This window comes from Chelmon rostratus, chromosome 18, assembly GCF_017976325.1.
Source record: "Chelmon rostratus isolate fCheRos1 chromosome 18, fCheRos1.pri, whole genome shotgun sequence".
Taxonomy (NCBI): Eukaryota; Metazoa; Chordata; class Actinopteri; order Chaetodontiformes; family Chaetodontidae; genus Chelmon; species Chelmon rostratus.
The window spans coordinates 15,772,854-15,786,177 of record NC_055675.1 but is presented as its reverse complement, the minus strand read 5'-3'; the positions used below and the strand labels follow the sequence as shown (position 1 = coordinate 15,786,177).

The 13,324-nt window shown below is 42.5% G+C and overlaps 1 protein-coding gene across 1 annotated transcript; it reads right to left on the bottom strand.

The window, feature by feature from the left end:
* Nucleotides 1-11,622: 11,622 nt before the first annotated feature.
* LOC121622431 (leucine-rich alpha-2-glycoprotein-like) lies at nt 11,623-12,843 on the bottom strand. Its single transcript, XM_041959388.1, has 2 exons — nt 12,761-12,843; nt 11,623-12,649 (listed from the first exon to the last, which is right to left on the bottom strand). The coding sequence occupies exons 1-2, from the start codon at nt 12,793-12,795 to the stop codon at nt 11,623-11,625; spliced, it is 1,062 nt and encodes a 353-aa protein (XP_041815322.1). The 5' UTR covers nt 12,796-12,843.
* Nucleotides 12,844-13,324: the final 481 nt, after the last annotated feature.

The window sequence follows — 13,324 nt, the reverse complement described above, 5'->3', positions numbered from 1 at the left end:
GAGAAAGTTCACGGAGGAGGTCAGGCAGGACTCTGCAGGCTGCCCGCCCACACATGTCCTATACAGGACTCTGCTATCTCTGCTGGCCAGCGGCAGATTCACACATGTCAAAGCCTGGAGAAAGGGCTTTGTATACACTGACAGGTGGAGCTGGAATGTCAAAGGCGTGCATTGTGCAATGGAACAATGTTCCCCCAGCAGATGCACATGCAAATACACACACATTCACGGTCAAAATTAGATTTACAAGCACACACACACACACGCTGGCCTATACAAACATTTCCCATCCTCTCCACCGCCTACCTACTAGTGCACACAAATAATTACACAGACACACACACACACAGGCACTCCTCATACCCACCCATATACCCGCAGCCATGTGCGATCCACTCTACAGTGACCTGCTGTGATCCACTGGCTAATCATCAATTTTTACACCCACATGTTGGTCATCTGTGGCATTCAGTGGGTGTTTAAGATAGGAGGCATTCCTGAGCATTTACTCAAAATTGTGCTCATTATCCCTTCACATAAATTGTCAGAAATATTGTGAGAATTTCCAGCTCGCTAATGGTCGCTGCTACTAAATCAATATTTTTTTTCTAGATGTTCATACTCATTAAAATCCAGAAATGGGGCTTTTGAGTGAAGACTATATAATCGATCTATTCTGTCTATCTTTTAACAATTGAGATATGGTGGGCAAGCCGCCATGCTTAAAATGTTTACCTGACTCATATGACTTTGAATAGAAATTTGTCTGGTGCGTGTGTACGTGCAACACCGATTTTTCTAAATCCTCTATCAGACTAAAGGGATCACAGTCTGCGTAGGTGTGCGCCTGAGGAAAGTTCCTCAAATCCTCCAGCTGGCGATCAAAATACTTCTCTGTTTTATTTCTAATGCCGTGTACATTACCTTGCTGGCATTTCATGCCATGACTAAGTGAAAAAGCAGTACAGGTGGAGAAGAAAAATCAGCTAGAGGACGTCTATGCATGCCACGCTGCTTTGTGTGTGTGTGTGTGTGTGCATGCCAGTATTTCATGAAATCAGGATGCTGTAAATAAAACACAGTGTGGCATTCTACCTGAACCCTCACATACTTTGTACAACTTCTGCACGACTACTGAGTTTGCACGTGTTTTGATTCCCGGCACTCATGTGACCCATCCAGCTGCCTCCTAGCTCTGATTGTTTACTGGTGACATACGGGCATGTTGGTGTTGAGTTACACGCGACCATTCTGATGACAGCACGGACGCGCAGAGACCCCGCTCGCCTCTCCCTTGACCTTTAGGACGGGGATCTTCTTCTCCTCGCTTCTCCTGTCTAAAAATAGGGAAATCCCTCTTGGTGGTCTGGTACAGACGAATAGAAGTTCAAGACAAAACTCAAGCTAATTATGTCGTGCATGTGTGTCCCCAAACAGTTGTTTCTTCATCGCTGTATTCTAAACTGTTAAAAAGTGTGTGTGAGAGGAAAAGGGACATGTCCACTCGCCTTTCACAAAATTTGGTAGCCTATGATTGTTAAGCAAACGTCAGACTGAGATATAAGATATAGTGGAAAGGCCAAAGACATAGACACAAAAAAAGGCACAAAAGAGGCATTCAAACACATCACGAATAAGATATTGTTCTCAAGACTACACTTACAGCAGAGCTACCTCTCAACGGCAGGTAGGGGTATTTTAATGGATTCGTATCCTGCAGATTATGGTCAAACACGTTCATTTGAACAAGAATGTGTGTGCATAATGTTACGGCTTTACAGCCCACCCCCCACCCCGAGCGCTATCTCTTTTTGAAGGATATTTTCAGCTGCAGGAGAGGGAAAAGGTAATCTCCCTGATGTCAAATTCAGAAGGAGAGGAAAACCATGCTCCTGGAGCATTATTGTGTGGCGAATTACTTTTAGTTTTTTTTAACAGGAATGTTTAAAACACTGCGTAGGTGCACCCTGGGGCGCTTTGATTCAGGCAGAGAGCTGCATAAAATTGCAAGACAATAATTACATAGATTAAATGTGACCTTTTACGAAATAGCAGAGTAGGATGATGCACTTAACCCACTCAACCCGTCTGCAAAAATGATCTTCTGCTGCCTCCTTCCACTTCTCTGAGCTCGCAGAATGTTCTCCGGCAAAATCGTCACGTCCGCTCTTGTGGGTTTATAAGGACACGGATCAGGAGGAGCTGGGAAAATTTATGGAACCTGCAGGGTATAATACACTCCCCTTTGAAAAATCACATAGCTCGTGCCCAGTCGGTGCATTGTTTCAGATGCCTTACTAAGTGGCCTCGCAGCTGACGATGCCAAAACCTTTCGAGATGTCACCGTAAGCGTTAAACAATGGAATCAATACAGCCGTGCCTCTGCAACCTAAACACTGACCAGTGAAGATGAAGTGCGGCCTTCTGCTGCATGCTGGTACATTAGCCTGGACTCGTAAAGATGGAGAGGAAAATATAGCTGCAAATGCAATGTGAGAAAAGTGATTTGCCTGGAAAGTAGTTCTCACCGGTGAGCCAGTTTCTTTTTCGTCAGATGGACTAATAGAGATGTGGTCTGATGCAAAGCTTCTTCTTCAGCAGAGAGTCGAACGAGGGTTTGCAAACACTGAGTTTCTGCTCGAAGACAACAGCAGTAGAATACTAAGTGAGGAGTTGTTGTGTGTGTATATATATATACTTCTACTTGCTATGAAACAAGGAACAAGTTTTTAACCATCAGAATGAGGCATTTTGACCAGCCCTCACAACTGGAAAGGGCAAATTGAGGGTTTAGACTTGGTTTTAAGGGTTAGGTTAGAACAGATTTAGGTTAGGATCCATTATGCCAAATGCAAGTCTGTGTGTGTCTGGTGTGTGTGTGCGGGCGTATGCGTGTGTGAACTCACCATTTAATATAAATCAGCAATGAGTATCCCAGTGGATTACAGTCATAGTTTTATTACCTCTCTTTTGAGTGCAAAATCAAACTGTGATGGATGTTCATCTATTTGCAGAAAAACCATCACCTGAGAGCAATATAGAAGAAACAGAGTGTGTGTTTGGGAGTTCAGCGCTGCCTGTAGTGTAAGTGTAAGCGCAGTATCTTGAGATTTGGCAGGCAAGTTATGGCCTCATTCTTTCAGGTTGTTATCTGAGGGGAAGGGTTTTTTTTTTCACCATGCCTTTTATGTGAAATAGAGACCGGGTGATTCTGGGCCATCGCAGTTTAATGCTGAGCTTCAAGGAGGTGATGCGGCCTGAACTCACTAAAAACATCTGGGATGGCTCCTGTGCAACAGACTCACTGACACACCTGCCCTCAACCAGGAAAATACCTGTCTGATTATATTTATCTGTTATACAGTAAAACCAAGGGGAGCAACAAATTGTTTATGAACTCATTATATATTATTGGTTTAGTTAACGACTGCTTCAGGAGCCTGATGTGGAAGCATTAGTGAGTCATTAGCCTTCACAGTAGACCCAAGTACAACAAGTAATTAAAAAGCTCGGTATATTACAGCTCATTGCTTGTGAACATGTTTGATCTGTTCCTCTTAATTATACCACTTTGGAATGAAGTTGCATACAGCAATACTTAGCTATTATGTTTTTTTATCTTACAAAATGGAATGAAGAGGGTTTAATGTGGCTTTTTTGACACAGATGAACAGAAAAACAGACTTAAAAGTGAAACACTTGGACCTTTCAGATACAAATGTTTTTATGGTCAGTTGCATGTTTATTAGGTGCACCTAGCTGAAATTAATGCTGTCAATGCAGGAGTCCTGCAATAAATAATAAAAAGCTATGATAGTATCAGATACTGTCAATCCTTCATCTGTATGAACTGACTAAAACTGAAGGTCAGAAGTTAGTTAGAACTTCAAAATAGCTATTAGCTTAGCTTAGCATGCTAGCCTGGCTCCTACACTACTTCCTCTAAAGTCACAAATAGTCATGCTTCCATGTTTTTGAGGGCACAGTCCAAAGAAACGAGATACAACATGTTGATTAGTTGGCTTCTGAGGGGAACTCTGCACAGAGTCAGAGAACCTGTTCCCTGTAATGCCTGTCTGTATCCGAAGATACGCTACTCACCTCCCTGCTCCTGCTCTGTGCTTCATATAAAGACCCGAGAGTTTTAACAATCTTCCATTTAACTCTCAGCAAACTTTGAAACATTTGTCTGAAATTTAAATTGAAAATATGAACAAGAGAAACTTATGGATTCAGCTGGTTGTGAAGGTCAAACGTGTGAGGCAGCGCTGTTTCCCCCAGGCTTTGTTTGAACCAGCTTCACCGAGGGCAAGAAAATAATGGGAAATCCCTGCTTTATATTCCACTGTTAGGCTTTCAGGCTAACGAGTCCCCCAGTATAAAGAGAACACTCATTCAGCAATTATGCACATGCAAATTAAAAGTATGAATCCTGGTGTGTTCATTCACGTTGTTACCTTCTAATGCACTGTGTTGTGTTCTTTGAATTGTCATCGTTCTGCGTCGCCCTGCTTCACACATTACTGCTGCACTGACTGCTTTGATCAGGCCCCGGCAGTCTGAAATAACAACCCTCACATTTCTGCCAAGCACAGTCTCCAGATGAACTCGTCCACTGACAGCTTCAAATAACTTGTTCAAAGCCAAAGCTTGCGAAAAGCTGCCTCGGTTTATTTAAAAATCAATCCATCCCTTGCTTTTTTAGCGAAAGAATTTAATTAGAAGGTTATAAACAGCAGCACATGAAAGAAATAAACGACTCTCCTGTGTGCCGCTGCCTGCATAATGCAGAGCTATGACGAGGTCTGCTCAGTGTCTGGTACAAGTTGTTTGTTCTTTCTTCTGAGTCACTTTGTTCATGCTATTCGCTGACGGTCCCCACTTCAAAAATGGCTTACAAAGGACAAATTTCACTGTATCAGCCATGTGCTGGTGGCCGTTTGTCACCTCTGATGATAAATGTATGGACATCTAATTAAGGAAATTGGCCTTGAGAGACGAAAGCGTCACTGATAGATCTGACCTGGTCGCTGGAGCACTTGCCACTGCTGATTATCTCATCCAGAGACAATGATGTTTTATGGAGTGGAACATCCTTGTCCCCTTGTGGCGTGCTACAATAACTACAATTAATTTAGGGCTGCAGGTCGTAAAAACAATATTTAGTGAGGGTGTCATCATACCTCCTCTGGGACACGAGATTTATCTCTGTCTCTGAACTACTCAAACATGCGTCTTCCATGCGTCAAACTGTGACAGCTTTGCATTATTGTAATGGTTCTTGTGGCCCCCGGTTAATGTGACACTCCAAGTGAAGTCTCATTCAAAAATGCGACATCCATCTTATGAAAGATGGGAACAACCACACCCAGAAGACTGATTGCTGCCATCAGTGTAAAACTAACGTCTGAGTCATGAGCTCCATATCGAGGCGCTGGCTGTCAAAACAGCAGCACATAAGAGATGTGATTATGTGCATTGAAGACGAAGTGCTGACAAACTTTTTGAAATAAATGGAAACGCTGCAGAAATACCAGTTAAATACTGACAAATGCAGATTACCTATATGATTATTTACTAAAACAGAGATGTTTGTAGGAACTTTGATGCATGATTTTTTGGTAAATACAATTATTTGCTTTCTTGCTGAGAGTTAGACGAGGGGGCGGCTGTGATGTGTCTGCATTCAAGGTACAACCCCGACTCCCAAAAAGTTGGGACGCAGTGAAACGGAAAAATGCAATCAGTCGCTGACAAAGTGTGTTTATCGACAACAAATCAAGTGTTCCTCAGCCCATGTAGTAACATCCTTTATCCAATCATGTGTTCACAAAGTGGTGAACCTCGCTCCATCCTCGCTTGTGAGCAACTGAGCCTTTCCAGGATGCTCCTTTCATACCCAATCATGATACTATCACCTGTCACCAATCAACCTGTTTACCTGTGGAATGTTCCAAACTGGTGTTTTTGGAGCATTTCACAACTTTCTCAGTGTTTTGTTGCTCCTGTCCCAACTTGCATCAAATTCAGTATAGGCAGATATTTACAAAAATCAATGATGCTGATGAGGTCAAACATTAAATATATTGTGTTTGCCCTGTTTTCAATTGAATTTATGTCATATAGAATTAGCAAGTTATCACATTCTGTTTTACACAGCATCCTAACTTTTTTGGAATCGGGTATGGTTAAATAGTCAGATTAGAAAATTAACAAGGTAAGGTATCAAAATCTGCCTACCAACCTTCATTAACATGATTTCATCTGTGTACAAACACCTGAAAATAAGAAACGTTGTGTTTTTCTTACCTTAGAATCAGCTTTTTATCCTCTTCCATGAAGTCCACCATGTTGCACCACCATGTTTTTTACAGAAGATCAGAACAGACAAATCAAACACTTTCTTGTGTATTAAGGACCCACTGTATCAGTTGGTTGCAATCTGGAATGTAACCACTAGATGCCACTAAATCCTTCACACTGGACCTTTAAGCTAAGCTAATCAGCTGCTGGCTCTAGCTTTATATTTAACATACAGACATGAACATGAGTATCTCACCTAACTCTCTGCCAGGAAGTGAACTGAAGCCCAAAATGATGACAATTCATTCAAGTATGGAGTTAGAGGCAAGAGGCAGTTAGCCTAGCTTAGCATATGATTTGCCAAGTAAGAGAGCCCATAACTCACTGCAAATTGTAATGTTTACATTTTTGTTTGTCTACAGGTTAAACAACTGTGATGCAACATTTCAGCATTTTAGCAACTCAGCGAGCTCTACAAGTGCTGGCATCCTCCAGTCTTTATGTTAAGCTAGGCTAAAATAGGCTAACCGTGGCACCAGCTCCATTGTTAATGTACAGACATTCCCGAATAATTGATTGCTAATACAGAGGTCTTTGCAGGAGCTTGTTAGATGCATGAATCAATAAGCGGTTAAATGACTGCCTCAGCTCATGCCAATTGTTTTTCTTGCTACTTCATCTCAGTCGACCCCCACAAACAGCTGGCCCGACCCCCTCTCTTCATCGGTGACACATGAGCTCCCCCTCAGTAGCCTTGACTGTGTATCTACATGCTGCAAACAAGTTTCTGCATGGCTCCACGCCGACCCCCACCCGACAACAGGTGAAAGGTCTGTTATAGGGACAGCATAAAGCCCCTCTGGGCAGACGGAGCCAGATGATAATCCACATGAGCTCAATGTGAAAGGATGTCAGCCAGCCGACATAAAAACTTATGGCAAAGGATATGAGGAGTCATTGAGGAGATTCAGACATCAAACAGTGATGAAATGCTCTGTCCTTGCCTTTTGTGCTCGTAGGTAATTAAACTCCCTCGGCCTCGTTTGTCCCCTGCGTGGGTCACTGCGGGTGATTACAGACGGGTGGCGAAGTGGAGATCAATCTGAGAGAAAGATTACACACCACGACACAAAAGGAATTGTGGTGAGCGTCTGTGAGAAAGGTTGTTCCTCTTACAGCAGCCTGGGATCAACGTTGTGCACGGTGCATCACTGCAGTGGAATATTTACATAGTAATTAAAGAGAGTGCATGTGTGCAATCAGACGAGAATGGCGGAAGATGTGGGAGGAGTGAACGATCTGTCAGTAATGTTTTTTGAGGGCTAAAAGCATGTCAGTGGGAGATCAGAGCTGTTGTGTTTCCTGAGTTTCCTGAAAGTGAATAAGCAATAAAATGTGTTTGAGGCAATACACTCAGGGTTTCATTCCTGCAGTCTGATTTGGTCTGGTAGCTTATAGCAGCTAATGTTACCTAACTTTAGATCGATATTGCTGTATCTCAATACTCATTGAATCGGATCGCAGACTTTTTTATACTTCTGCCACCGTTACACTACATTTAAGCATTTTTAGTCATCCCATAATTATCACTTGTGGCTAGGTTGGCTGCAAAACATGTATATTGATGCTAGTGAAATTTGGTTTGGTTAACCCAAGCTTTATCTGTTCATGACACTTCTGCCTCAACTCTAAAACAATATAAGCACATAGAATTTTATTTGCTTTTAAAAAATTACGTTCAAAAACTCACCAGCAATTTCTCTTCCAAAAACTGCGTGACCATTGCTGAAGAAAATACACCAAGCACACTGCCAACCACTTTCAAAGGGACTGTTTCGTCAGAAGAAAGTAGTTCCAGCCATTAGAGTTCTGTGGATTATCCAGAGCAGCAGAGGGGCACTAAAAGGGTCACAAACAAAGTGCTTCAACAGTGTATGAGTCCCCCTCGCTGTGGGGTGCCCCAGAAGGGACCTCTGTTGTAAGTCATACCTCTCCCTCCCCACGTTTCCTGTCTATCTCTTCACTGACTGTCAAATAAAGGCCAAATGCCGGAAAATAACCTTTTAAAATCGTGTGCTGTTATCAGCATTAGGACGATGATTGCATCTTACCGCTGTGTTTGACGGCAGGCTTTTCACCCAGGCTTTTCAAAACAGCCAAAACACATTTTCCCTCAGATGAGCTTGGACAATATGTTGCACAGACTAGTTCATTTAGTAGTTTGGTAGATGCATTCATGTGAATGTTGCAGCTGGTTGGGCATTATATTTTGCATTGCATTGCAAAGTAACTCGTAAGTACTTTGCAATGCACAGTAGCTGAATTGATAAAGAACTACTAGCATGGCCATATACCATGAGAAATACAGTAAGTTAAAAAAATAGGTATTTAGCAATTTGAGTGAACCAACCCTTTAAACAGATATCTGTTGCCTTTGCTTGTCATTTCTCATTCTGAATCTCCAGCCATCACCATCAAACAGTCTTATCAGGGTGTTTTTTCCGAGTCTTAAGCCAAAAAACAAGCTGTAGCTGGCTGAGAAAATAGAGCAACATCCATAAATTGATGCCTCATCTCCTCTCTTACAAATGCATCATCGCCACTGCTTTGTGTCCTCCATTAATCTTGCTGCCCTCACGTTTGTGTTGCTGTCATCTCGATGATTTCGGCTGACTTTTCTTGTAAGATTCCCTTTGCATTTCCCCCCAACGTTTGTCTGCATTTTCACCTGCGAATGGAGGCTTTGATGGATAAATATGCAATTGCTGCAGCAGAGGTTAATATGTTTTCCATGTGGTTACTTTATATGTTGGGGGAAATTGATGGAAGCTCCATCAAAACCTTCATTCCTGCAATAAAATAGCCTCGATTTGTGGCAGGGTGTTAAACACGGCGTCCATCTAGGAAGAGCCTCCTAATAGCCCATTTCCCTGGAGAGCACAAGAGGCCATTTACAACAACCAATCATACCGTCGGGGAAGCAGCCTCAGTTTTCCTCACCAATAATGAGATAATGCACGAAGGCAGCAGCACATTTGTTTCCCCGTGTTTATATTGTCAAGCAGAGCCATGATTTATGAGCAGGAGAGCGAGATTAATAAAATGCACACAGGATTATGATAAATGAAGATGCAGGTTAATGCGTGGGACTATGCTGTTTTTCCACACCTTCAACCACATGTGGTAAAATTGATTACACATGCTAGATGAGGGCTAATGCATGCCGGTTATGAACATGCACAGGTTTGAGGCATAAACAAAATACTGTCAATCCTGAGTAAAAAGCGTGGGAGGGTTCATAAAGGGCTCAGTGGGAGTGTTTTACTGTTGTTAAGTGCTTGCATGGTAATGGCCTCAAGCTCCTGATGGCAGCCACAGTGTGACTCCTCTCACCCACCTTCAGGCAAGCTTTTAATGAATCTAAAAGCCAGTTTTCTTATTTTCAACCTGAGTTCAAACACACATAATGTAGGAAGGTGAGTGTGACCCGCAAACTATCAAGGTTGAGAACAAAGGTGCACGGCTGCCGTGAACAGATGTGTCTATTAATGGATGTGTGTCTTGTTAGAGGGGAAATTTCGTCTTGGGATTTTTACTTCTTTGTGATTAATTGTACTTCAGCTTAAATCTTTGCCTCGACCGTCCTGTCGTGACACTGGAGCGAAGACGGAGGCAGGAAAAGGATGTGTTGTAAAACACGGTAAGAAAGAGAAAAAGTCATTTTCAGTTGTGGAAGGAATATTTGCATTCTTAAAAGCAAATAGTTCAATATAAACACAGTATCTTGATTTTAAAGCAGCAGTTTGACATTTTGGGAGATACGTTCATTCACTCCCTGGCGGAGAATTAGCCAGTTAGCTTATTTTAGCGTAAAGACTGGAAAAAATGTCAAGCAATTAGTTCACCATTATGTGCTAATTAGCACCTATCAAAGACGATCATGTCTCAATTATTGCAACACCAAGTCAAAGAGGCTACAGTGATTTTCAAGTGCGTGGAAACATTGACGGTGACCTTTCAGCTTTCAGATGTCAGTCAGTCCTCATTAGCCGACAGTACGGCAGCGAGCCAGAGATCCGGCTCCATTCCTCCATACTGATCACGGGTGGGAAGGAACGGAAAGCTCACCGTTACACACCTACAAACAGCAGAGCCTGGGGGGTTCACAGGAGCAGATGGAGATTTGCCCAAAGAGTAGCAGTAGTTGCTTAGGTAGAGGTGAGTGCCTTTGTTCACTTCATCCGCAACAGATGTTTGCATCTCTAGGGAATTCTCATAAAAGGGAATTAGGATTCGGACTAATAAAATCCACTTTCTCCACCTTTAACCTCCAGGATACAATTCAGAGAGGCGGAATGAAAGACATACATCAAACCTCTGAAGTTCTCCATCCGCTGCTTGGGAGGCATTCACTAACAAGGTTTAATTTTCATAAGTAACAGTCTCTAGAGGAGGCAGCGTTTCATATTTTATTAGAGTGATAACTTACATTTGGGGTGCACTCAATGTGATCAAGGCTTGTGTGTGCACGCAGAAAATATGCACACACACATATATATATATACACTATGAGAGAGAGAGACTTAAAGAAAGAGAGAGGGAGATTTTATTTAAACACATCCAGAAGAGGTCATCTGCGAGACTCAGCCATTGCTCTGCCCACGCACTCCCACATGCTCAACATCATTAAAAAGAAAAAGGCACGACTGAAACAATGGTGCAATCTGTGATGCAACGAACAACAAGTGAGACGGAGCTGTTGGAGCAAGTGTTCACCGTAAGAATCTTGAAAAACAAATCAAGGACGGACGGAGGAGTACTTGAATTTCTTGCAACACCAGCTGACGTCCATCTCTTTTCTTAATGGCAGCTTTTTGGACTACTATTCTTCAATGCTCTTCCCAAGAAAACAGAATTTAAGAGAGTGTGATTAAACATCTAGTTTGTCCATACTTTGCATTATACTAATTTACACTGAGATTATGTGCCTCGCAGAAAAAAATGTTTCATTAATTAAAATATGTTAGCATCAAGGTTGAATGAGTAAATTGGCTCTTAAATGAGCCGCACTGTCTGCTCATCTCATTGCTTGAGAATTTATTGAGTATCTTACGCCACCCAGTGGGCTGGACAATATCCAAGCAATGAAGAGATCAAGGAGAGACCATCAGAAAGCAGTGCTGCATATAGAATCATAAGGATTTATTCAGACTTTAATACAGTCGAGTATATCATAAGAATTTACAACTTCAAATAGGATTTCAGTGGAATGTAGAGGCTAAAAGCAAAAATCCACCCCACTGTATCATTATCTCATCACTAATTCTGAATCTTCTGAAGTCCAAGCTCAGTGTCAGTTAAAGAGACCACTTGTCGATGTTTAAGAGCTCCAGGACCTGCACAGGTCACCTCCTCCAAAAAGAAGACATTTTGAGGATGGACCGTGAGCCACTTCCACAGATACTCCATCCCCTCATCGCACACCCAGGGATTTCCTGTTAAGGCCATCTGGAAGGAGGACTTTCTGCCATCCAGCAGCCCTGAGGGGAAATGCTGCAGCTGATTCTGATTGAGCAGCAGGAGTTCGAGATTATGGAGACCCTGGAGGAGGGTCGCCGGTAGCTCTCGGAGCTGATTCTCCTGTAGAAACAGTTGGGATAGTTTCAGGTTGTGGGAGAAGATTGTAGTTGTCAGGGAGCTTAATTTGTTACCAGCGAGATTCAGTGACTCCAGGCGGTGCAGGTTGCTCAGGGCGTCCGGTTGTAGGTCTTGCAGATTGTTGTCACTCAAGTCTAGAGTCTCCAGGTTGGGCAGTTTGTGAAGCAGAGATGCAGGCACGCCTGTTAAACGGTTTCCAGACAAGTCCAGCCAGGTCAGGCTGCTGTTGCCACTGAACCACTCAGCATCTGCTTTTTCAATCAGATTATTCTTCAGTACAAGACTATGAAGTGAGGCATGGCTGAAGACATTGGGAGGAAGTTGGACCAGCCGGTTACCCGTCAGATCCAACATGTTCAAGTGAGGAACGTCCTTCAGTAGATCTGAGGGAAGGCTTGTCAGGTTGCTGTGATACAGCTGGAGGTTGTTTAATAGGGGCACAGCGCTCAAATGACTGGCTGTAATACTGCTGAGGTTGGAGGATTGGATGGATAGTCGAGTGGTGTTGGGGTCTAAACCATCAACAGGGAATTGTTGAAGGGAGCTTCGGCTGCACACCACATCTGCACCTGAAGGTGGAAAGGAGCAGGAGCACAGATCTGGGCAGGATTGAGCGGCTCTTTTTAGATAACGGCATTCAGCCAGTGAAGTGATAGTCAGGAGTATCCACAAGTTCATCTTTAAAGCACTGCACAAAGGAAGCAAATACAAGTATGAGAGACAGAGACATACAGGGTATAGAGAAAATCAACTAATGTAAGCACACTGTGAAAATCTGATCATATATGCAGAATCCTACCTGAAAGGCAGAGCAGAACTCCTTCTGTGCTTCATTCCAGACTTGGTTTTATACAATGTTGAGTATATTTGTACCCAGCAGTGAGTCAGGACAACATGTTGCAAGAGGCAAACAAAGCCAAGCAAACAAACCAGCTCATCAACTGCTGAGCGATTACTGTCTTCTGTGCTTTCCAATGGTACAGATGTTACGTCACACAAATCAATATTTCCATTTTTTTAATTGCTGCAAAAAGATTTACTTTAACTTAATCCTTTAATCTGTTGTTATTATCATATTCTATCCTATTCTATGTTTGGGTTTGGTTTCCCCTTCTGCACAATCTCTTAAAGGTATAGTCAGAATTTGGGAAACTAGTTTTTTGTTGAGTGCTAGATGAAAAGGTTGATAGCACGCATTTCTGTCAATTAAATGTGAATCTATGACCGGCAGCTTATCATCTTAGCTTAGCATAAAGATTCAAAATTGAAAGATGCAAAATTCTGCCTACCTACCAAGTTGATTATTTTATCAGCTTTGGACAGAGCCAGGCTAGCGGCCTTCCTCTTTGTAGTCTTTATGCTA

Bases quoted from the DNA above. Each gene is read 5' to 3' on its own strand.
- LOC121622431 (XM_041959388.1), bottom strand. From the start codon at position 12,795: ATGAAGCACAGAAGGAGTTCTGCTCTGCCTTTCAG. The intron at 12,650-12,760 runs GTAGGATTCTGC...TCCTTTGTGCAG, and splicing joins AGTTCTGCTCTGCCTTTCAG to TGCTTTAAAGATGAACTTGT.